At 43.8% G+C, this 24,344-nt stretch overlaps 1 protein-coding gene across 1 annotated transcript in view; it reads right to left on the reverse strand.

Annotated features, from left to right (window-relative positions):
* Positions 1-24,344, reverse strand: part of SH3BGRL2 (SH3 domain binding glutamate rich protein like 2) — a 51,913-nt gene that overhangs the window by 20,486 nt on the left and 7,083 nt on the right. The window contains exon 2 of the mRNA XM_082855846.1: positions 1,203-1,388. Within this exon, the coding sequence (XP_082711972.1) occupies positions 1,203-1,388 (186 nt within the window). The remainder of the gene's footprint in view (positions 1-1,202; positions 1,389-24,344) is intronic.

The following is a 24,344-nucleotide window of genomic DNA, read 5'->3' on the forward strand; positions in this document are numbered from 1 at the left end:
ACTTCAGAAACAGTGACAAATATCCTGGGAAGTGAGATGGATATTATCGTCCTTTGCTAAAGATGAGAACATTGAGATATAAAGAGATATGTGACTTTCCAAAGGTGTCAAGCCAACATAAAGTAGTACTAGAACTCAAATCTGTGTCTAGTGCCAGGTTCGGTTTTCTCTTCGTGACATGTAAAAACGCTGGGCACAATCTTTATGGCTTTATGTTTCAGCATTTCATTCTGCCTCATGTTCTTGGAGAACTGTTTCACTGTTATCCCTCTTCTCCACCCTAACGAGCACCCAGTTATTTATTTCACCTTGAGCATCTCTGCACTGTAGCCCCTTCCCCTGCTCCTGGCCATCCTTAAAGGACTGCAGTTCAGGTCTCAAAATAAACACTGACTTACATACTTAAAGCTACAGCAGAAAGCAAATCCTAACGACTCATTAGAGAGACATTTCTCAATGTTTTTTCTGAACCTAAGAAGTGAGAAGGAAAATAATTAGTCGAAAGTGGCTTCATCTTCTCAATGCCACCTGCAGCAGGAAGGCATCTGATGTATTTTAGTTGTTCATAACGATCCAGCTGGCTCATGATCATAAAAAAGTGAAACTCTGGTTTATAATCAGCCATTAGCAGTTTTTTTACACTACAGAGAGAGAAAGATTCAAGAATAATTACCGCTTCCCCTCTGCCCCCCAAAATGTATTAGTAAAAAAATACGCTTTAAAATGTAGAACACAGTAAACACACAGGTACGCAGCTTCCCTTCCCACCCCCTTTTCCCAAAGCAAACAGGAAGGCACAGTCTGTGACCTTGGACTCATACACCCTCTCGAATTCACCCTCTGTTAGACTTGTGGAACTGACTAGGTACTAGGTAAGGAGGTCAGTCTGCATTGAAAAAAACCCAACTGCACTCCAGATGACTCTGTTTTGTTTTTGTTTTTGTTTTTTCGGTACGCGGGCCTCTCACTGTTGTGGCCTCTCCCGTTGCGGAGCACAGGCTCCGGACGCGCAGGCTCAGCGGCCATGGCTCATGGGCCCAGCCGCTCCGCGGCATGTGGGATCTTCCCAGACCGGGGCACGAACCCGCGTCCCCTGCATCGGCAGGCGGACTCTCAACCGCTGCGCCACCAGGGAAGCCCCAGATGACTCTGTTTTGAATCAGACCAAAAAAATGATGTGATAACAATCATTTGATACTTACTCCACAGTATCGGTTACCATTAAATATCTGAGGTGGCAGAGGGTTGCCCTGGGCAGGCTTCTTCTCCAGGGGGATGTTCTTGTACATCCACTGCCTCTGCTCTTCTGACATCGTGATGTCCACCTCCTCAAACTCTATCTTGTTGGCTTCCAGAAATCTAACCACATCCTGCTGCTTCTTCTTTATCTGCAGAGAGAAGACAAACACATAAGGAGAAATCCTCCTCCAAAACCAAGTGGAAATATTTCCAATTTGAACTAGATTTGAGTGTTCATCGTCAGAGGCCACTGAGCTAAAAAAAAAAGAGGTGATTTTTGCAGACAGCACACACTGTCCACTCCCTGGTGATCCAGCAGACGTCTCAGCAAGTACTGACACAGTGATTTCTCCAAGAATTCTGGGGCACAACTCCGCCGGTCTGGGAGGGACAGACGAGGTCTGAGGTGGGAGATTCACTTAGTTCTCAGGGGGCCATAACTACCCACTCCCAGCCCCAGCAGTTGACATTTACAGTCACGAAAGCCCTGTCTGTCCCCAACCAATTGAAAACCACAGAGAGCCCATCTGAGATGTCGACACTTCATTGATTCCTGGGAGCGGCAACAGTTTTATTCCCCTCAGCAGCCTCTTTCAGATATGCCACAGCTGTAGCCACTGTCATGAGAGCATCCTTTCATCAATTCACAAGAGTAAAACGTTCTCCACTTCCAAGGGGAGAGTAAACAACAAGCACCATCCTACTTTGAACTCTCTTTCTTAACCCTTCTTGTTCCCCTGATGTTTCATCTTTCCTTCTCCAGTCACTAGGGGTCAGGTATGCTCTTGAAGAGCTGCAAACACATCTGCAGGTTTTCCAGATGTTACCAATCTTCTTAACTGAAGGTACGTATGAACTCATTGAGATGCGGTGACAATATTCAGGTATCTTAACCACAGCATGTAAAACCTGAGAAAACAAGTGTGCTTTTTCTGAATGATCCTGGGAAATCTGCAAAAACAACAAACTTAAGTGGTGAAGTAAATGTTATAATGGCCAAAGAAAAGAATCATTTTGAGAAGTGAAGCAGCTGGAAAGACCTCTGGACAAAGAAAATAAAATGCTGAAGAACAAACTTTCACAGACTGATTGTCCCAACCAATCTCCTCCACCCCACCTCAATCTGACTGCTCCCCAAAAGCCTCAGTGACATGTGTCTCCGATCACTGGGTTCAAGTCTATGAATGACTAATGATGCAATGTCATAGTTAGTATGGACAGAAATAAAAGGCTGGCAAGAAAGGACACCTTTTAAGCGCAATAATATTATAAAAGGAGAGAATTACTGTATGGTTGTAAATCCAAGTTGAAAATGATATTATCTCCATTTCTTGAACTAAGCCACTTCTCATGTCTGAAAAAGTTAACTTTTTCTCCTCACTCAAAGAATTTCAGAACATATATTATTTTGTAACTTCGGTATGCAAAAAAGTATCATCCATCCTACTTAACTTCCCCTTACAACTCTACCAGGTAGAGTTTATCGACCCTGAGGTTGAAAGCGTTCACCTATTTTCATCCAAGTCCTAGTGTGTGTTCTTATCAAGACAATCATGTCACTGTCCTAAAATCCTTTTTCTTCTTCTTTTTTTTGCGGTACGCGGGCCTCTCACCGTTGTGGCCTCTCCCGTTGCGGAGCACAGGCTCCGGACGCGCAGGCTCAGCGGCCATGGCTCACGGGCCCAGCCACTCCGCGGCGTGTGGGATCTTCCCGGACCGGGGCACGAACCCATGTCCCCTGCATCGGCAGGCGGACTCTCAACCACTGCGCCACCAGGGAAGCCCCCTAAAATCCTTCTTTAGTGGGTCCCCACTGGCCTTTGTAAAGCAAACAAAAAGTTACGTACAATCCTACTATCCAGACGGCCACTGCCAAAATTTAAATAGAGGAAAGGGTCTGGATTTAATGTCCGTATTTGGAGCTCTACATACCCAGCACATTTCAACTGTTCATGAGCATGATCAAAAATGGGACTTATCCATAGTCAAACCTTGGTTTTCCATATATAATGTACAGACATATAACGTCCACCACGACTCCAAAATGGGGGTACTTAAAGGCTCGATATGAGGATAAATCGAGACATGCACACAGCTTCTTCGCTCCCCCCACCTCCTGGCCATAAACACACAGGGACACACACACACACACACACACACACACACACAGGGTATTTATTGCTCGACTATAATCCCCTACAGCTCACCTGGTCTTTCCTTTCACACAATCACACCTGGTAAAAAACTGCACCTTGCCCCTTTCACTGAACACTAAATGTATCATGACCACTGCCCTCTGTCATTGAAGATTTTTCAGAAGTATGAATTTTAATATCTTCCTGGCAATTCCATCATGTAGATGCACAGTTAACTATTACTCTATTGTTGAATACTCGGCATGCTTGTAGGTTTCACCACTAGAAATAATATCATCTTTATATATCTTTGATGGTATCGCTCAAGACTACTTTAGGACAAAGCCCCGTGAATGAAATCCAGGTGAAAGGGCAGAGCTATTTCTCAGACTCCTGAAGGACTCAGGGTAAAACTGTCTTTCATCAAGGCCACCTCAATTTACATTACCATTAGTCTAAGAGTGTCCATGTCTCAACACCCCTCCTCCTTATAGCCAATATGTGAAAGTTACATCGTAGAATATTAAAATTCAAATGACGTGAGGTGATGGATGTTAATAAACTAATTGTGATAATCAATTCACAATATATACATACATCAAATCATTATGCTGTACACCTTAAACTTATACAAGTGTTGTATGTCAATTATATCTTAATAAAACTGGGAAAAAATGGTCGCTGTTTTAAGAAAAAAATTCAAATGCATCATTATACCCTATCAACGCTCAGGAAGCAAAGGACAGTTCCTCACCGACACTGGTGATGGCTGATGGTAGCGTGAGGAGTGAAATGTGAGTAATTATATCTGTATTTTAAGAGCAAAGCAGGAGAGGCATGACCAGCTTTGTGTTTCAAAGAGATCACTTTAATATTATGCAGCTTAAAAAGAAAAAAGGAGAAATTCTGTAAGTACTGTTAACACTGCTATGAAAAGGTCTCCAAGATGTATACATGGGAAAAAAAAAAGCAGAACTGTGTGTAGGCTAGGCACATTAAAAAAAAAAAAGGAGAAAAATAGGAACACTTTTGTATTTACTTGTATTTTCATTTTTTAGAAAAATGCTTGAAGGTTTATATAAGAAATTAACAAAAGCGGTTGCCTGGGGAGTGAGTGGGAACTGGAGGATGGGGACAAAGTGACAGCAAGAGTTTTCACTCTATATTTGTAAACCTTTTGGAAAAGTGTGAATGTGTCAACATTCAAAAGATTAAAGAGAAGAAATTTAAGAGAGAAAGAAAGCCTCCCATAGAAAACAACCTGGAGGGGGGCAGTAGTCCATGGCCATAGAGACCAGGGGCATTTCGTATAAATCAGCAGGACATTAAGCTGGACTTGGAGCGTTTCGTCACTTGCTGGCCTCCCTGACTCCTTATACTTAGAAGAAAGGCCAGATGATTAAAAAGAAAAAAAAAAAAAAGAGCTACAAATCCTTGTTCCCCCACTTATTTACTGGGTGAGTTTGAGCAAGCTACTTAATCTCTCTATGCCTCAGTTTTTCCATCTTTAAAATGGGAATAATAGTATTACCTGCTTTATTGGATTATTGTGAGGGTTATAGATAAATTATGTGTAGCTTACAACATTTATTGCCTGGCACATAACAGTGCTGTATAACGTCTTAATTATTATTGTTGAATTTGTTATTTGACATCACATTAAAAAAAATCTTTCAGAATGCAGTGTCAGGGAAAAGTTCACTTTTTTGAGACAAGGTGAATCAAATTATCGTATTTTGCTTTGCTTTTGTTGAAGTTTAGAAATAAATTTAGCACATGTTCAAAATTTTTAAAAATTAAAAAAAAAAGAGAGCTAAGGCCACAGAAAATTAATATGATAGCAGGTCACCCAAATAAACAAAGGGGAAAAATTGTGCTCCAGAGAAGGAAGTTTCAAGGGGATGTTTGTGACATTAGCCTCAGGAAGGAAGATGAGTCATGGCAGCAGGGCTGTTTTGAGATTTCCCAGGTGACCGAGGCTGGAACTGTGGAAGCCCAGGGATGAGCGGCAGGGACAGACCAGCGCAGGAGGTGGGACCTGGGAGAAGCCAGGGTCGTAGGTAACGGAAGGGCTTCCCTTGTGGCAAGAGGAAGCCGTCAAGGGCACTGCACAGGCCGGCATAAACCCAGGGTTCAGATAACAATAACATATACCGTCACTTCCTTGACACAAAGAGTTTTATTTACGTTTCAACCGTTCTGAAACAAAATACACCTTGCAATCAATATCAAAAGAAGTTTGGGGAGAGAAATTTGTGGAAGAGAAGTAAATTGTGGGGTGACAGTCAAGGCCTTCACCCATGTCAATTTAGCCATGGGTGACGGTACCTGTAACTCATGTGACTGTTTTTTTTTCTTCAGACACACTTAGAAGCCATAGCAGATAACGCTATTTATCCAGTAGCCCATCTCCCTTTCTTTCTTAATAACCGAAGCCTGATTTGGTTTTAGAAAGCAATGTGCTCAGCTATAAAAACTTGTTGAGCCAGCTCCTCTGCAGCTACGGGTGATCACAGAACACAGTGCTGGCCAGTGAGATGTGAGGCGTCTGCTCCTTGGGAAGGCTCCACCTAATGAATGAAAAGACAAAGCCCATTTTGCACTTGGTCACTCTTCTCCCTTCTCTCTTGCAGAAATGCACCCGTGGTGCCCGGAGGTGCAGAAAGCATTTGGCAATTGTGAAAACCAACACCATATGCAAGAATGGCAGTGGTCAAGCAGAATGACAGGAACCTGGGTTCTCGATGACATCTAACAGCTGCCACACGAGTCTTGTGCAGCCCACTCTAAACCTTATTAGACAAATAAAACCCTAATTAGTTAAGCCACTTTTTAGCAACTTTTCTAGAGCTTGCATCCCAATGCAATGCTACCTGGAAAACTCTTAATTGTTACATAAAATGTCTTCGGCAATACTGTAGTATGACGGATTGAAAATAAAAGCTATTATTGCACAGCAGAGCCTAAAAATAAAAGCTGTAAGACATAAATTTCATATAAGTGAAATGAGGATCTATCACTGGATAAACAGATGAATTTTCATTCTTTTTCTTTGTGAAGCAACAGCAAAGCTGTTGGACCTAAAACAGGCAGATATCTGCAAAAGCATGAGTTGCATTCCATCTTATCTTTCAAACGTACACCATTACACATCATCCAAAGCAATTAAGGGGAAAGGACACCATTAAATCTCTTGGGCTCTATCGCAGGGAGGCCCACAGGCCAATTCTAGCCCAGTAACTGTGTTTTTATGGCCCACAGCCAAATATAGTCTTTATCTTTTTAAATGGTTGGGGGGGGAAAAGAAATCAAAAGAATGATAGTATTTCATGACATAAAAATTCTATGAGATACAAATTTCCGTGTCCATAAGTAAAGTAGCATTGGAAGACAACTACATCCATTCATTTACATGTTCTCCCTGGATGCTTTCGTCCTAGAGAAATTAGCATAATTGAGCCATTGTAACAGAGGCTGTACCGTTCCCAAAGCCTAAAGTATTTAACAGCTGCCCTTTTCAGAAAAAGTTTGCCAACTCCACGCTAGATCACAGATCTTCATTTCCGGCTCCAAGCTCACTTTCTCAGTGAGGCCTTGCCTGACTATGTGGTTTCACACTTTGACCAGCCTCCCTCCCCCAAAACTCCCGACTCCCTTTCAATGCTTTATTTTACCATAGCACATAGCATCTGACATACTGTCGTTTTACACATTTGTTTGTCCACCTCGTCCTACTAGAACACAAATTCCACAAGGGCAGGGGATTTTTTTTTTTTTTTGCGGTACGCGGGCCTCTCACTGTTGTGGCCTCTCCCGTTGCGGAGCACAGGCTCCGGACGCGCAGGCTCAGCAGCCATGGCTCACGGGCCCAGCTGCTCCACGGCATGTGGGATCTTCCCGGACCGGGGCACGAACCCATGTCCCCTGCATCGGCAGGCAGATTCCCAACCACTGCGCCACCAGGGAAGCCCTCCTGTTGTTTCTGAGCCACCCAGTCTGTGGTATTTTCTTATAGCAGCCCAAATGGACTAAAACAATAAACCTTTACCCTTTCAACTCCGGGGCCCTGCAGGACCCAGATCTGCTGAAGCCCCAAGCCCTGACGAACCGGGCCCAGTGATAAGCTGTGTGGGCTGGTGCCACTCAATCTGCTGATGTAGCATGAACACTCAACGACCCACGCAAATCTTAGTGAAGACACTGGTAGCTTTCCCTGGCAACCTCCTGGCTCCAGGCATCCCTAGGGACTGGATCAGAGGCCAGGCTAACTAAATTATACTGCACTTGACTTACACTTACCCCCTATTCTCAGGCGCTGAGTGCAAGTAAACTTGCACTTCTCTACTCTCTCTCCGCGTAGGATCAGTTCTTTCCCAGAAGGCTGCCAGTTAACTTATGTAATTAAGCAGCCCCTGCCAGATTCTTCCAGACGCTTCCAGACGTGTCTAATCATGTTTGAATTCCGGGGTGAACACAGCGGAGGCTGTACCCTGGGACCTTGGGAGTCCCTAGTAAACAAAGACATTATCAATTTGAATAAGATAGGGCTTGTTTTTTTTTCTAACTGAGATTTAACGTGAGCAATTGTGGGAAAGCAAGTGTAAAGACAAAGCACAAAAGAAGAATGAAATAATGACATTTGCAGCAACATGGATGGATCTAGAGATTATCATACTAAGTGCAGTAAGTCAAACAGAGACAAATATCTTATGATATCACTTATATGTGGAATCTAAAAAAAATGATACAAATGAACTTATGTACAAAACAGAAACAGACTCAGACATAGAAAACTTATGGTTACCGAAGGGGAAAGGGAAAGGTGGCGGGGAGGGATAAATTATGAAGTAACATAACATACATCTATATATAAAATACATAAACAGCAAGGACCTACTGTATAGCACAGGGAACTCTACTCAATATTTTGTAATAACCTATATGGGGAAAGAATCTGAAAAAGAAAACATATATTATATATATATACACACACACACACACACACACACTCTCACACACACACACACACATGTGTATCTTGAGTCGCTTTGCTGTACACCTGAAACTAACACAACATTGTAAATCAGCTATACTTCAATTAAAAAAAAAAAAAAAAGACAAAGCACAGATGGCAGACAACAAGAAAAACTGGAAAAAAAGAAAAGTATGTATTTTAGAGTTAGACTGTCCTGGTTTTAACCCTGGCCCTGTCAGTCAAGTAGCCTTGGAGATATTACTAAGCTTCTCTTTTGGCCTTAGTTTCCAAATCTGTGAAATGGACCCAGAATCTTTTTTCACAGGTTTATTGGGAGGATTAAATAAGAAAAGAGCTAAACCGTAATAGGCACTGCTCAGTTGTTTCATTCATTCAAGCATGTTTTCTTTCTTTGCCCTAGATGTGGCCTTCTGCAAAAAATATAAAGTAACTTCATAGAACTTTCAAAGGCTTTAGGTATTGGATGTAACAGTTCTTCATTTCACCTCCTTTCACACTTCAAATACACAGTTTTCTTCCTTCTGACTTGAGGCAGATGTAAGGCTGATTTAGGGCCTTTTATGTCTGTCACAAGGAAAAAATCAAAGGCAGGCCGAGGAAAGAGGACAGAGAGCACAGATTTTCTTATAACTTTCTAAGACTTACAGAGGAGGCGCTGGACTAGACCAGGAGGGGTAGGGGGCCCGAAGACAACTCCTCCTTCTAAATAAAAAGGGAAGAAAGGTCTGATGATCTTTTCTGGGTCAAAGACACACGAACTTCCAAGCAATTGAGTAGGGTACCGCGAAGATCTATCATTCCATGGCAAATTCTTTAACTAATACCACACCGTTGGACTTACTAGGCATTACATTCTCATAAAGAGGATGTAATTGGCAGGCGATAGACTAGTTACCCCAAGCTATTCACTACGTCTCCTGTGAAGACTAGAAAGTGAAAGCCCTGTGTTCCCAGCCACCCTTGCAGCTGGGAAGTCACTGACCCAGAGCCCACTGCTAAGCTGGGGGCCAAAGTCCAATGGGTGGAGCTTCTGCACGAGGCTCTGCTCTCCTGCTGAAGTTAACGGATCAATACCAGGGCCTTTTGTCCCTGCCCTTCCTCCCTCTTCTTGCTTGGAACCTTGGTGTGAGGGCTGGAGGTGCAGGGGCCGCCTTTCCACCATGAGGCAACAAGCATCAGGAAAAGGCCAAGAGATCCCAGAAATACAGGCCCTGGACAAATCAGTCTCCAGACTCAACCTGGAGAGACCCAAACATCTCTGTTCATTTAAGTTCACGTTACTCAGGTTCTCTCTTACCTGCAAACGGACACACGCCTCCCCTAAAACACCCACCGATATGTTTCCTTTCTGGGAAGCAGGACGGGGTGTAGAAGAAACCCCAACAAGCCATTGGCTCACTGGCAACATTCAAATGCTGTTTAACTCAACATGAGATTACACGTAAAGTGCTATGTCTCTGGTGTCTATTTCAGTCTGTCTTACTAGAAAGCAAATACCAGGCTACCAAGCTGAAGATAACAATGAGAGAGGCTGTCTTGCAAGAGATTGAAACTTGAGTTTTAGGGAATCAGAGTGTCAGAAAGAGCAACTGTGCACTACAGGGCAATTTTTGAAAGAATCATTATTATACGTTGTAAATTAAAGCAATACAATTTCAGTGATGGGAAACATTGTGCTTTTTTGTCTGTGTATCATTAGCACAGCCCTTGGTACTTACTAGGCACTCCATATGTTTGTATTAAACAAATAAACATTATTGAGCTTGAATAAATACTTTTAACATATTTTCTTTTTAACCAGTAAATACTTTGGATCCTGTTTTCTTAACCAACTTGCATTGGCTTCTTTTTTCCATGTTTATAATGTTAAGTCATCTTTTCAATTAAAAAAAAAATAATATCATCCCGAAGTAATTATTTTTTATATTACCTTCCAAGGATTCAACGTTCAGAAACAGACTTTATATGGTTGTCATAATAACATACACATTTTGGGTAGAATGTTTCGGTTGTATTACAAATATTTTCTGCTTTTGTAATCTTCATAGTTATCTTACTGCATGCATGGATTCTATTAAGTATTTAACTCTAATGTTTAGAACATTATCCAACCATTGGAAATTTAAGTATATTCTAGATATATTTTTCTTTTATAAGAAAACAAAGCTGTTTCAAACGGGCTGACATTTTTCATGATGACAAATGGTATCAATAGTAAGCTACCTAACAGATACTAAAACACACAGAGATGCTCACACGTACACACACACCTTCTTTCTTGATTTGTCCCTTCAAAGTGAAGATGATACTTTATCAGGTAACTATTTCACAAAATGGATTTTAGGAAATGTTTGATATTATGATTTTGTTACTGAAAACAATGCTTGTTGTCTATAAAAGTTGTCCCTACAAAAACCTAGTAACATAATTTTCTAATCTACTAAAAATCTTTCAAATGAAAAATTCCAGTGAGTTTTTTAAATGTAAAAATCTAACATCTTTCAATTCGTTTTCGGGAACTAATTGACATCAGGGAAGAGAGTAGGATTTTAACTACAGAATTTTTACCACTTTTGCATTATTGATGGATGGGACCAGAAAAATGATTATCACTGTCCTTGAATTCTAATGATGCTTATCCTCCATGTGCATATCCTTCATAATCTGCTTTCTCTTGATACTAATACTTTGAAGACATCACATACTTCCACATCTTCAACTGTCGCCTCTATGGAGACCCATCCAAAATGTGCATTTCAAAATTGGCCTCTTTCACAAGGGCCAATCCAGAGCGCCAAAGCCTTTCTGGAAATGTATGCTTAAACGTCCCACCATCACCTCAGACTTCACTGCTAAAACAAAACAACAAAACAAGGTTTTGTTGTCATAAGATCAACCTAGCAATCTACCTCCTTCTCCTAACTTCCCTGTTTCTGTTAACAATACATCACTGTGTTGCTGGCTCAGCATGACCACAGACCTGCCTGTGAGTCCAACACTTAACACTGTTCCAAAAATAACCTACCTAAGGAAAGCCTTCACACACATACATACACTCACACACACACACACTCTCTCTCGCTCTCTCTCCCCCTCTGTTTTAGATGAAGAGTCTCTCCTATCTCAGTTTGGTAGGTACTGGAATTGTGACTTTGATGTCCTTGGGGGGCCCTGGTTCATCTGTGACTTTTTCCATGACAGTTAGAACATCTGATGATGATGTCAAGGGCAGTGGCCTGATCCCCAGAGGGGCCACTTCATTTTGATTTGTGTTCTAGTTTTGGACAACCAGCAAGGGATGGATCTGTCACCTCGGGCAAGTTACTTCTTCTATCAAAGCCTCAGTTTCCTCATCGGTGAAAGGCAGATCAGAATTTAGGGCGGACGGTGGTGACGAAAATTAAATGATGTAATGTTCTTAGTGCACGGCACATAGGGAAAGAGCTCAACACACATTAGTCACTATTATCATTACACTTTTAATTCGAAGGCCACAGACCTCATCGGCTATTCTGTTCTTTGGCAAGCTTACTCTCCTGCCAATCACTGAGGACACCTGGGCCCAGTACAATGCCATTCCCTCAGTGAGTCACTCATTTGTTCACTCTAGAAGGACATTCTGAGGGTCGAGCAGGTGCCCAGGCACTGTGCTAGGCTTAGTCGGTACACACCTGCCTCTGCCTTCCTTCAGCTCGCGCCCAAGAAAGCTGGGAGTTACAGGGAGTCAAAGCACTGACAGTGCCCCAACTATAAAACTAGGTAACGCAGAGAGGACTGATAAAAAGAAATGTTCACAGATTGAGATATGCGGAAGTCATTCTGGCTTTCCCATGAGTTACATTGAATTTTATGCTGACTAAAATAGACTGTGGCCTATCAAACATACATTGTATTTTAATTATTAGAGGACACATTGATTAAAAGTAAAGAATGTCCGTGTTAAAAATAGAGATTAAGGGCTTCCCTGGTGGCGCAGTGGTTGAGAGTCCGCCTGCCGATGCAGGGGACGGGGGTTCGTGCCCCGGTCCAGGGAGGATGTAAAGGGAGGATAAGGCTCCCTTCCCAGGGGCCAAGGTCATGCTGACTTGCTAGGCACTGGCTGGAATGTTCTTTTTCTGAAATCTTGAAGAAATGTAACCCTGACTAGTTTCATGTTCTTTGTTCTGACAAGATATAAACTGTGCTGGAAACCCTGCTTCTGCAGAGCAGTTTCTCAGTCACCTGGGAAGCTGGCTTCTGGCTAGTCCTCAGTTTGGCTCAAATAAAACTCTTTTCTGTTCTTACGATTGATTGTTGATTATTTCCATTGACAGGATCCACTCTCTGGGAACATACCCTTTGGTAAAAATGGGCTTCCCTTTAGAGATGAGCATGACTGCTGTCACGCTAGCACATATTCTGCGAGGCTGTATCCTCATGCCAACCCTGTCGTCCTCCCATCCTGCGAGGCAAGCTAGGGCAGCCTACAAGTGATGAGGGCAGGACGGGGTCTCCTCAGGCACACGCTGCACAGAGCTCGTCACAGCAGAATGCGCCTCAACTGCCCAGGCCAGACTCACCAAACCCAGAAACAGACAGGCGCTGTCCCTTGCTGTGTGTTCACAAGAGTAACCCTTTTGACTTTCCCGTCTCTGCTGCATACAGGGACTGAGAAAAAGAATGCTAGAGTTGGGCTCCCCTGGTGGCGCAGTGGTTGAGAGTCCGCCTGCCGATGCAGGGGACACGGGTTCGTGTCCCGGTCCGGGAGGATCCCACATGCCGCGGAGCAGCTGGGCCCGTGAGCCATGGCCGCTGAGCCTGCGCGTCCGGAGCCTGTGCTCCGCAATGGGAGAGGCCACAACAGTGAGGCCTGCGTACCGCAAAAAAAAAAAAAAAAAAAAAGAATGCTAGAGTTAAAACTAGAAAGGGCGGTGTGGGGGAGGGAAGGACCGGGAGATTGGGGTTAGTAGATGCAAACTATTATATATGGAATGGATAAACAACAAGGTCTTACTGTAGCACAGGGAACTCTATTCAGTAACCTGTGATGAGCCATAATGGAAAAGAATATGAAAAAGAATGTATATATATATATGTGTGTGTGTAACTGAATCACTGTGCTGTACAGCAGAAATCAACACAACATTGTAAATCAAGTCTACTTCAATAAAATAAATTAAAAAAAACAAACTAGAAAGTGGAACAGGGAGAACCACAGATGTCAGGCACGTAAAGAGGAATTAACAAATGTCCCCATGGCTGTCCTCTGGGACTAAAAGACCTACTGTACAGCACAGGGAACTATACTCAATACCTTGTAATAACTTATAATGGAAAAGAATCTGGAAAAGAATATATATATGTATAACTGAATCATTTTGCGGTACACTTGACATATACACAATATTATAAATTAACTATACTCCAATATATAAATAAATAAGTAAACAAGTAAATAAAGCAAAAAGGAAAAAAGAAATTGACTGGGTCTTTACATAATGGCTTCTGTTAACTAAATCATCTCCATATGGTCCACACGTCCTGTCCAAGTTCTATTTATTCTTCAAGGTTCAGCCCCAAAGCCCACACTGCGATCAACTATGCCTACCCAGTGGTTCTCAGCTGGGACAATTTTGTTCCCCCCCCAGGAAACAGCTGTCAACGTCTGCAGACATTTTTGGTTGTCACAGTTGGCAGGTACAACTGGCATCGAGTGGGCAGAGGCCAGGGATGCTGCCAAACACCCCGTGATGTACAGGACAGCCCCCCAGAATGTCAACAGTGCTGATGCTGAGAAACCCTGACTTACACCAGCCACAGCCCTCCCAGACCCTCTTTTCATCAAACTCGCATTACCCCCACGGGTCACCGCCATTTAGTGATATACAGCCTGGCGCTGTTGATAGCAGTTGCGAGTACCTGTGCCTCTTTCCCCAACTTAACTGTCAATTCCTCTGGCGGATGAAGACCATGTGTGTAGCACATCGGTGTTCCCCCGGGACTCAGCAGGGCGGCTCCGAAGAGCTGCTCGTCACATACCTGTTAGTTCACTTGTCTCCTTTCCCACCTGCTTGATGCAATATAGACGGCTTTAACTAATTTCTCTATCAACTCATGCCATAAATTGCTTTTACTCTGCATTTTGAAAAAAACAAAAATGAAAACAAAACAACTTGTATTACTTGGCAATGCGAAGCCATAAAAAACATGAGCAAAAACCTGGAATGAAAGATGTGGGTGGTTTGATGTTTCTGTTTTTACATTCCCTGTCAAGATTACATGTTTACTTCCTTAAAGGAAAAAGTCAGCCAAGTATAAAATATGAACTTAAAATGCCGCTCTTTTGCAAGACTATCTATGAAAATTACATACTACTGTTCATACACATGCTTCCTGTTAATTAGAGGATCGTTTGTAGAAAAACCTGCTCCAGCAAAACTTGCTGTAATAGTCCAAATCCTCTGCAGTAATGAGGAAATCCTGCTGAGGATGGTATTTTCCACCAAGAACGACAGGACTGCAGCCAAAAGCCATGCTTTTATCAATGGCCGGAGGTGCTGCCCTGCAACAGTGTGTTTGGAGTATGTTCTTCCCCATTCTACGCCAGTCCATTCTCAGATGTGCGAGAAGAGATCCTAAGAGGTGATCTAGAAACTATATCTATTCACATTTGACGAATAATATGGGGACGGCAGATTGTTCTCACAATTACATTTTTAGGGGGATCATATAATGAATTACTATTTCCATAGTGGGTGCACACTGATGCCTCAGAGAAAGTCTGGGCCTTTTCACCCGCATCCCATGGACCGGTCCCATCAGCTTTCTCTTCCCTCCTCGGGCTACTGAGCCAGGCCGGTCAGTGCGCCTTGCGCGCTGAAAATTCCCATTCAGCTGGACACTCCATTCTGTTCAGATGCCACACAACCGCCCCTAGGAGCTTTCAAAGCTAGCTTGAATCTCTGCAAGCTCTCACCCTTCCTATGGAGGACCCTGATTCCTGCAGCCCAGATAAGACAGTCTGTCTGGAAGAGTGACTCCAAATTCTGGTGTCTCCGCCTCAGATTCCTCGTTATCTTCAGCCATGTCATTTCTGCATTCCGTCTTGACTCCAAAGAGTCAGTGGAGAAGTTAGCAAAGAATGAGAAATTAACACAACATCGTAAAGCAACTATACGTCAATGAAAAAAATATTAAAACTGGAAAAAGAGAAAAAGGAATTAGAGAGAGAGCAGAGAGACGCAGCACAAAGAAAAACCGAAGTCTCTAAAAGGTCAAGGAGGCATGGTTCACTCAACAGGTTTTACAAGACCTTGTGGAGACCTCGCGAGGCTGTAAACGCCGCCCTAGTAACTAGGGGAACGTAAGTGAGAAATCAAGCCTCCAGCGTGACGCAGTGCACAGTCGTCGGGGAAGGGGGTGGACACAGGGCTTGTCAACAAGTAACTTCCATAGAAAACTGGCAGCAACGCAGGCGTGCCCACAGGGCCAGGGCAGCCCAAAGGCAGGTGCTCCGTGGGGAAGGTGCCCGGGATGGGCGACAAACGCTGCAGCTGATGTGGAAGCAAGGAAGAGAAGCACAGCATGAGAAATACAGAAAGAATATAAAATAAACGGCTCCTAAGATGATGAGGAAAAAGAATCTACAGCTGTAATATCGAAAGGTAGAGAGAAGGAAAAGTGGCAGGCCACATGGGCACAGAGTTAAGAGCAAGTAAGTTACTTTCTCCTGGGATCGGAGAGTGAGGTCTTCCATATAACTGAAACTTGGCCCTTTAAGCACAGATTTATTATTATCTTGTTTTAAACTACTTTTATTTTAGAAATCTTTCTGAAATGCACCACATGTGTTCCTGCATTGTTCAGCAGGGTACATCAAACCAAAATGTGCCAAAGCCGATCTGATCTGTTCTGGACAAGGCATCATCCTTCCGGCCCATTTTTGTCCTTTGATGGGGTGCACTGACATTCTCAGAGCCCACTTACAAGAGCCCGCTGTTTTATTTTATGCCAAGCAGAGCCCAAAGCTGTGCTTCTGGAATTCTCCACTTCTGCTTTCAGAAGGTGGCTGTCCCTTCTCAGAGCTTCCCCTGGTGATCCCTCAGCAGGGCCCAAGGCTGCAGGGGCCTACTGCATGCCCAGTCTTCTGGGTGAGGCCCTGAGGTCAGCTCCCTGACCCCTGCTCCACTGAAGGGAGAACAGCTGACTGCCTCTCAGAGGTCTCCCTGCTTCCTCCCAAGTGAAGGTTCTAGAATTATGATATCTGGATAAGAGACGTAATACTGTAATAAAATTATCCCTAATAACGTAGATTCTCCATGCCACTTATTTACAAAGCAGCGAAATAAATCACGGCCCTCGCAGCCTCTCTGTTTTCCAATCAGACTTTCGTCTACTCCATACTCCACTCCAGTCCCGCCTTGGCATGGTCACCAACTTTTATTAGCTTTTGTTTTTGATGTGGAAGCTACAGAAACAATATTTCTTCTCCACGTGTTCAATAAATACAACATGCCAAGCTCTCTAACAGCAAATGTGGGGCAGTGTGTGATAAGATGATGAATAGGACCTGACCGCAACGAGCTTAGAACTTGGCATGCAAACCACCTGGGTACAAAATAATTGTAACCAAGGGTGAAATGCGCTGGGTGCCAGGAAAACAGTTCCACATCCTGGAGGGCTGTGGAAACAGCATCCTCCCAGTTTGGAGGGCAAAGGACAGATGTCTTCATTGGGAAATATTATTGGCATGGGCTTCAAAGAAGGGAGGGGACTCTGACCAGTTTCAATGCAAGGTTGGCACAATCAAGGCAAAGAAAGCAGCATGAGAAAACACACAGAAGGCGTTTTAAACCAGGGGTTTAAAAAAGGCCTGGTGTGTGTATACAGTGGTCTAAAGAATAGTGAAAGAAAATGCTGTGAAGGTAGGTCAGATTCGGATCAGAGGGCCCAAGATGCAAGGCCAAAAGGTGAGGCCCCAAAGGCAGAAGCTCTCAGCAGCCAGTGAGGTTTTCCTACCCTCTCTGAACCTAACATGCAGACTTAATCTTGTTAGAAGGAGGACGCTGTTTTCCCTCCTTTAATGGAAAAGGAATTTAAAAAGGTGAATAATTAATCATCTCATCTCGGTTAATTCTCTCTTAGAACCAAGCTCACTTTTAAAATGTCACTATGGAACTCACTATAGAGCATGCACGTGTCATGCTCTCACTCGACAGGAAATGCACGCCAGTGGAAAAGGAATCATCTAGTCTACAACAAAAGGCAGCATGGGTACACAAGCCAAATTCATTTCTTTGACAAAAAGAGAACGGGGGGCTTCCCTGGTGGCGCAGTGGTTAAGAATCCACCTGCCAATGCAGGGGACATGGGTTTGAGCCCTGGTCCGGGAAGATCCCACATGCCGTGGAGCAACTAAGCCCGTGCGCCACAACTACTGAGCCTGCGCTCTAGAGCCCGCGAGCCGCAACTACTGAGCCCATGTGCCACAGCTACTGAAGCCCGCGCACCTAGAGCCCATGCTCCGCAACGAGAAGCCACCGCAGTGAGAAGCCCGCGCACTGCAACGGAGAGTAGCCCCTGATCGCTGCAACTAGAGAAAGCCCGTGCGCAGCAACGAAGACCCAATGCAGCCAAAAATAAATAAATAAATAAACTTATTAAAAAAATAAAAGAGAGAACAGGAAAGATGACATCTGTTCTAGTTCACAAGCCAAGCTCAAACAAAATATTTTGGAAAAAAAAAGTCTCTCAATTTTCCACTGGAGTCTTTTATTTAAGTGACACTTTCTAGAATCTTAAAAACAGCCACCTTCCCCATTTAAGAGATGCCATCTTTCTGTCTCACTCAGAATATGCCTTCCTTTGCCCTTACCCAGATAAATATATCTGCCCTGGAGACTTACCTACAGGATAGATCATTCGTTCTAGCACTGTATTCCCTATGGCTCTGTTTTCTGTGCTCTTCTTCTCACTCAGATGATTAGCTACTTGGGGGGGGAAGGATCATGCCATATATTCTGTCCTAAACATGGCTGAACACTGGGCAATAGAAGGTACTTATGAACATATGGGAATTGATTAACTCAATTAATTATAGACACACACACACACACACACACACACACATCCCCTAAAGACTCAATTCTGTCATACTGGTCTAAGTGTGGAATAAAAGAAAAAAATTAAAAAGTTAAAGCGAGCTCTTAAAAATAAAAAAGATCTAAACCAGTTCTTAAGAAACAACACCAACAGTACTAGGCAGTAGGGAAATGCAAATCAAAACCATAGCGAGATTCTACCACATACCCACGAAAATGGCCATAATCAAAAAGACAGACAATAACAAGTGTTGGTGAGGAAACTGGAACCCTCATCCATTACTAGTGGGAATGTAAAACAGAGTAGCCGCTTTGGAAAACAGTCTGGCAGTTCTCACAAAGCTAACAGTTATTACCATATGAAACCACCAATTCCTCGCCTAGGAATATACCCAAGAGAACTAACAACACATTTACACAGAAACTCCAACACAAATGTTCACAGCAGCATTGTTCCTAGTAGCCAAAACATGGAAACAACCCCAAATAGCCCTCGACCGATGAATGAATAAACAAAATGTGGTATATTCGTACATAGAATATTACTCAGCCATACCAAGAGACACAGTGCTGATACATTCTACAACAGGCCTGGACTTTGAGAACACGTGCTAAGTGAAAGAAGCCAGACACAAAGGTCACGTATTGTATGATTCCATTTATATGAAATGCCCAGAACAGGCAAATCCAGAGATAGAAAGTAGATTAGTGGTTGCCAGGGACTCGGGGAGGAGGGCCTGGGGAGTGCGACTGCTCGTGGACACGGGTTTCTTTTTGGGGTTGATGAAAGGAGCTAGTGGTGATGGTTGCACAACCCAGTGAATCCGTGAAAAACCACTTACACAACAATTTAAAGGGTTATGGTATGTGAATGATCTCAACTAGAAAACAACAATCGCATGATGAGACGCCTAAGGCCCAGAAATGCGAGGTTTCTTGTCCAAAGACACAAAGCTGATTAAATGGCATCTCCAGAACCAGATTTCAAGTCTCCCGACGCCCAGGACACCGTTCCAGAAGAATCAGGACAAGTAGTGTAGACGCGAGGCAGCTAGTCCTTTACTAGCTCACGCCTCATTAGAAGAGAAAGATGAACTGAATGATCTCTTCTGTTCCTTCCAGTTTTTGCGATCTAAGTCTTATATCACATCGTGAGCATTTCCTCTCCGCTACTGGTGACGAGAGCAGGGGTTCTCAGTCAGGGAGTTTACCCCTCAGGGGACATGGGAGAACGTCTAGAGACATTTCTGGTTGTCGCAACTGGGGGACAAGGTGGGTAGAGACTGGGCACGCTGCTCCCTGTCTGAAACGCACAGGGCAACCTCCCACGACAGAGAACTAACTATGCAGCCCAAGATGCTGACGGCGGTGCTGCTGACCAACCTGGGCTTAGGGTGTGATCAGCTTCATCTCCAACCTTTCCAAAGACGCTCCAGAGCACGATGACCTCAAGCCGCAGTTCTGAGATTACAGATTGACTGGGAGGCCGGCACAGCAGAGACAGGAAATAGACACTCTTCACCTCCCATAATAATCAGCTTCCACAGAGAGTCGGCTATTCAAATGCCCACAGGAGTCCGGCAGTTAACAGAAAGGAATGCGGCCAACAAACACCTAAGAACCATTTGGGACTATTCTGTCTTTTCTTCCACAGAAAAACTCTCACTGGCTCCCATTCTTCCTGAAACATATAGAACCCTCTCACTACACTCTCAATCTAACCCACTTTGGATAGACACGGATGCCAAGAAATACTTTCTAACATAAGAAAAAGAATAACACGAGCTCAAGAACAAATGGCTCAGAGTGGGGAAGGTGGTGGGCATGGTGGGGGGCTGTGTAGACCCCCGGGGTATATGCCCCCATGAAGGGGCCACCACTAGTCAGCTTCAGTGGATCCATGCCAGGATGGAGATCAAAAGGTCTCCAGATGTCTCAAGAAGAACGGGAAATCCAGATGATGTGTAGGGGTGAGAAAGACATCTCCCAGGATTTTAAAATCTTTGCTCAAAAAAATTTTAAACACTGTTAAGTCAAAAACAATGGGGTTCCAGCCTCTGCAACCAGACCGTGACCTCTTAGCTCACACTCATCCCAATAAACAATGTCAGTTTCACAGTTTCAGGTCTTCCTAGGGACATGTTCCATGAATGCAGGACCTATTGTCTGATTATAAGAACAATTCTTCTTCCTTCATTAAATCTTGATAGTTCATTTAAAGTTGAAAATTTACCAAAGACCAGAGAATTACTGCTGACTTAAACTCATAATATGATTGATGGCTGCCATTTCTTGAAGCTCCAACAGCTTTACAAATGGGGACGCTGAGAGCCAGAGGAATAGAAAGGCTTGCTAAGCTACCCTGTCAGCTAGGGGACCAGAGGCATCATTTGAACCCAGGTCTCCCTGCTCAGAAAAATCTATTCTCTCCACTTCCAATGGCTACCACGCCAAGTTACTGTAAGAAATACAAGTAACAAACGCAAAGCCCTGAGTACTTCCTGCACATGCTGTGAACAGCAGTTGTTGCTATTATTATGAAATATTAGCTTTCCATCTCAACGCATACTCCTTATAGCTTTTATCAGAGTCTCTGAAGAAGCAAAGCTATTGTTTTCACAAGCCCTGAGGACACTGTGCCTAAAAATTACCTGCTGAGTGGAGTTCAGCCCCTTCCCCCTTCGTTAGCATGAGTTCACACACTGTTACCCCAGCCAGCTTTCTGCGTTGGCATGACCAGGTCCTCACTGATCTCCGATCAGGGGCCCTTCTGGTGGGCAATGTGGTGTCACGAAACAAGTACCACACACAAAGTCAGAAGACAGGGGCTCGAATCTGGTTTCATTGAGCTGAATGATCCTGGGCATGTTACTTAACAACTCTGTGCCTCATATTCTCATCTGTAAAATGGGTATAATAGACTGCAGTCTGTAGGATGATTGTAAGGATTAAATTACCTGCAGAAAAAATCCTCCCACATTGCTGGCCACAGGTGAACACTCATTGTTCACCTGACTTTTCAATGTCCAAGGCTCGGCACAGTGGGCAGGCTTATCCTCGAATCTACCTATTCCAGTGCTTTTCTCCCTCTCCTGTCTCTACCACCTTTTTCCACAAAGCCCCTTATCTCTTTTACCACCACCCTGCCCATCTGCCAGATTTGAAAGAACCCTGCCTACGTTTCACAACAACAAACAAGGTTCGGGGTTCAGTTTCACAGTCAGGATAATCACTGTCTTTTCCGGGAAGTATCACTCATTTTCATTAACCACAGAAATCCTGCCCTTTCTCTGCTGCCACCTCCTCACCCCATATTCGAGGTGAGATGTTTGCAGAGGATATAATCCATCAATTCAACCCACTTCTCACATTTCTCTTCCCTCTTACAGACTGAAAATATTCTACATTCAGTTACATGAATTTGAAAGACAGAGTCCAACTACAGAATCTAAGACAGGGCTGGCAAGTATGTGGATAAGCCCTGGTCTTCCCTCCTCCGGGGCCAGAGCAGACATCAACAATCAATCACACTGTGTGGGGGGCTTCCCTGGTGGCGCAGTGGTTAAGAACCCACCTGCCAGTGCAGGGGACACAGGTTCATGCCCTGGTCCGGGAAGATCCCACATGCCACGGAGCAGCTAAGCCCACGTACCACAACTACTGAGCCTGTGCTCTAGAGCCCGCGAGCCACAACTACTGAAGCCTGCGCGCCTAGAGCCCGTGCTCCACAACAAGAGAAGCCACTGCAATGAGAAGCCCGCTCACTGCAGCGAAGAGCAGCCCCCGCTCGCCGCAACTAGAGAAAGCCTGCACGCAGCAATGAAGACCCAATGCAGTCATAAACAACAACAAACAAAAAAAACACACTGGGTGTTTTCCAGCTGATCCCAGACAAGGCTCCAAAACCCCTCTCCCAGCTCTGCAGGCAGCCACCATTCATCAGACAGGACTGCCATTTGGGATGAAATCTACTTGCCAAGTTTAGGAAGCCTTACATCAGATGAGGACTCTGCAATCATGGGCTGTGTACAGCAAAGGAAGAGTGCCCGTTTGCATCATAGTAAGCACTTTGTAGGCTGTGAATAAATATGGTTTAGTGACTGTGCACAGCATGCTGTGTCCCTATAAAGTGTTCAAAAATTACAGAAGAACTCTAAGTGGTTTGTTGGGGAACGGCCTCAAATTGTCATGTTCTTATTCAGATTTTCAGTTGAAAACTCTTGACACTTGAATTTACTAAAAATTCTCCAAACATTATATCAGCATGCATCCTTGGTAAGCATCATGTACTGTATGCAATATTTTGATGATTAAAGATCTTGCACAGTTCAGGGTTATGATTTTTTTCACGTTTTTATTACTGCTATTACTACTGCTGCTGCTGTTAATAATGATATAATAGAACTAATAGATAAAATGCACCGCGTACTTTCTACGTACCTGGCACTGTATGTGGAATACTTCAGGCCTTCGATGCTCACAGCAATCCTACACAGAAGGTACCACTGCTGTCCCACTTTTACAAATGAAGGGGCTGAGGCTCCTTGCCTAAGGTCGTGTCGCTCACCAATGGCAGACTAGGATTTGGACCAAGCCCCGCCTTAACCATGAGGCTACACTAATGTAGCCAACGTGCTGCACTGGGTGACATCTCGCCAATGGTACATAATCCAAAGATGAGGCAGAAGTAGGTGCATGGGTTGAATGTAAAATGACTCCAGAATTAAATAAATCAGTAGGTATTCAATCCAAAGACCTACTTTGGCTAGTATGTAGTTTATCATAAAATGACAGTGTAACCCAAACCTCCTGTCAATTGGGGATCCAGGCTTATGGAAATGGCCAATTTCCAGTCAAAGGAACTATCCTGATGAACATGATTACTAAAGAAGAGAACCTGGAAGCTTCAATCCACACAGGAACGTCATGAATGGAGACCATACTCCCACTCCTTGCGCAACCCACAGAAGGAAAACTAACTCAAAAGCTATGTTGGCTGTGTTGCTTTGGGTTTTTTTGTTTTGCTTTGTTTTATTTTGTTTTGTTTTCACTTGAACTTATTTGAAATCAGATGGTGGTCATAAACTGATTTAAGTCAGATATTATAGTCACAAACTCTTCTCCCAACTTAAGTTGCATACAGGTGGTGTATTTTTTTATTTACCTTTTTTTATATTGAAGTATAATCGATTTACAATGTTGTGTTAGTTTCAGGTGTACAGCAAAGTGATTCAGATATACATATATCTATATCTATTCTTTTGCAGATTCTTTTCCCTTATAGGTTATTACAAGATATTGAGTACAGTTCCCTGTACTGTACAGTAGGTCCTTGTTGGTTGTTTTGTTTTTAATATTGGATTGGTGTGTAGCAATAGCTGCTGACTTTAACTACATATATTTGCATTTACCAAATACCACTGAACTGACCTGTCCAGCAAGTCACCTCTTACTCTTAGCCCTCCACTCCCAAGCCACTAGAGCCAAGGTGACAGAAAGCCATTTCCAGATCTGGGCTATCCATCACCAGTAGGAAATGGAAAATGCATCCTGACGTCGTAGAACTCTCTGCCCGCAGTCACAGCCAGTGTTTCCTTTCCGGCTTTGGGAGCTCTGAGGTAATATTGGCAGGGAGCACACAAAGGTGCCACAACAAGGCAGACACACTCTGATGCACACCACTCCACTCTCAGGGGTCAGTTCCAGGAAACCCCCTTTGGGGTTTTGCCAGTTACGGAGCCAGCCCAAAAGAGTCAGGTCCCCTCAGAAATACCAATCAAACTGTTCCAGAGTCTCCCAGGGGCCATACCAGCCTAAAAGTCCCTGGGATTGTAGGTCGGGGCCCCCTCTGCCAGCATCTAGCTCAGCTTTCAGTCCTACAGCAGAGTTGTCATG

Source organism: Leucopleurus acutus, assembly GCF_964270905.1.
Source record: "Leucopleurus acutus genome assembly, chromosome: 15".
Classification (NCBI taxonomy): domain Eukaryota; kingdom Metazoa; phylum Chordata; class Mammalia; order Artiodactyla; family Delphinidae; genus Leucopleurus; species Leucopleurus acutus.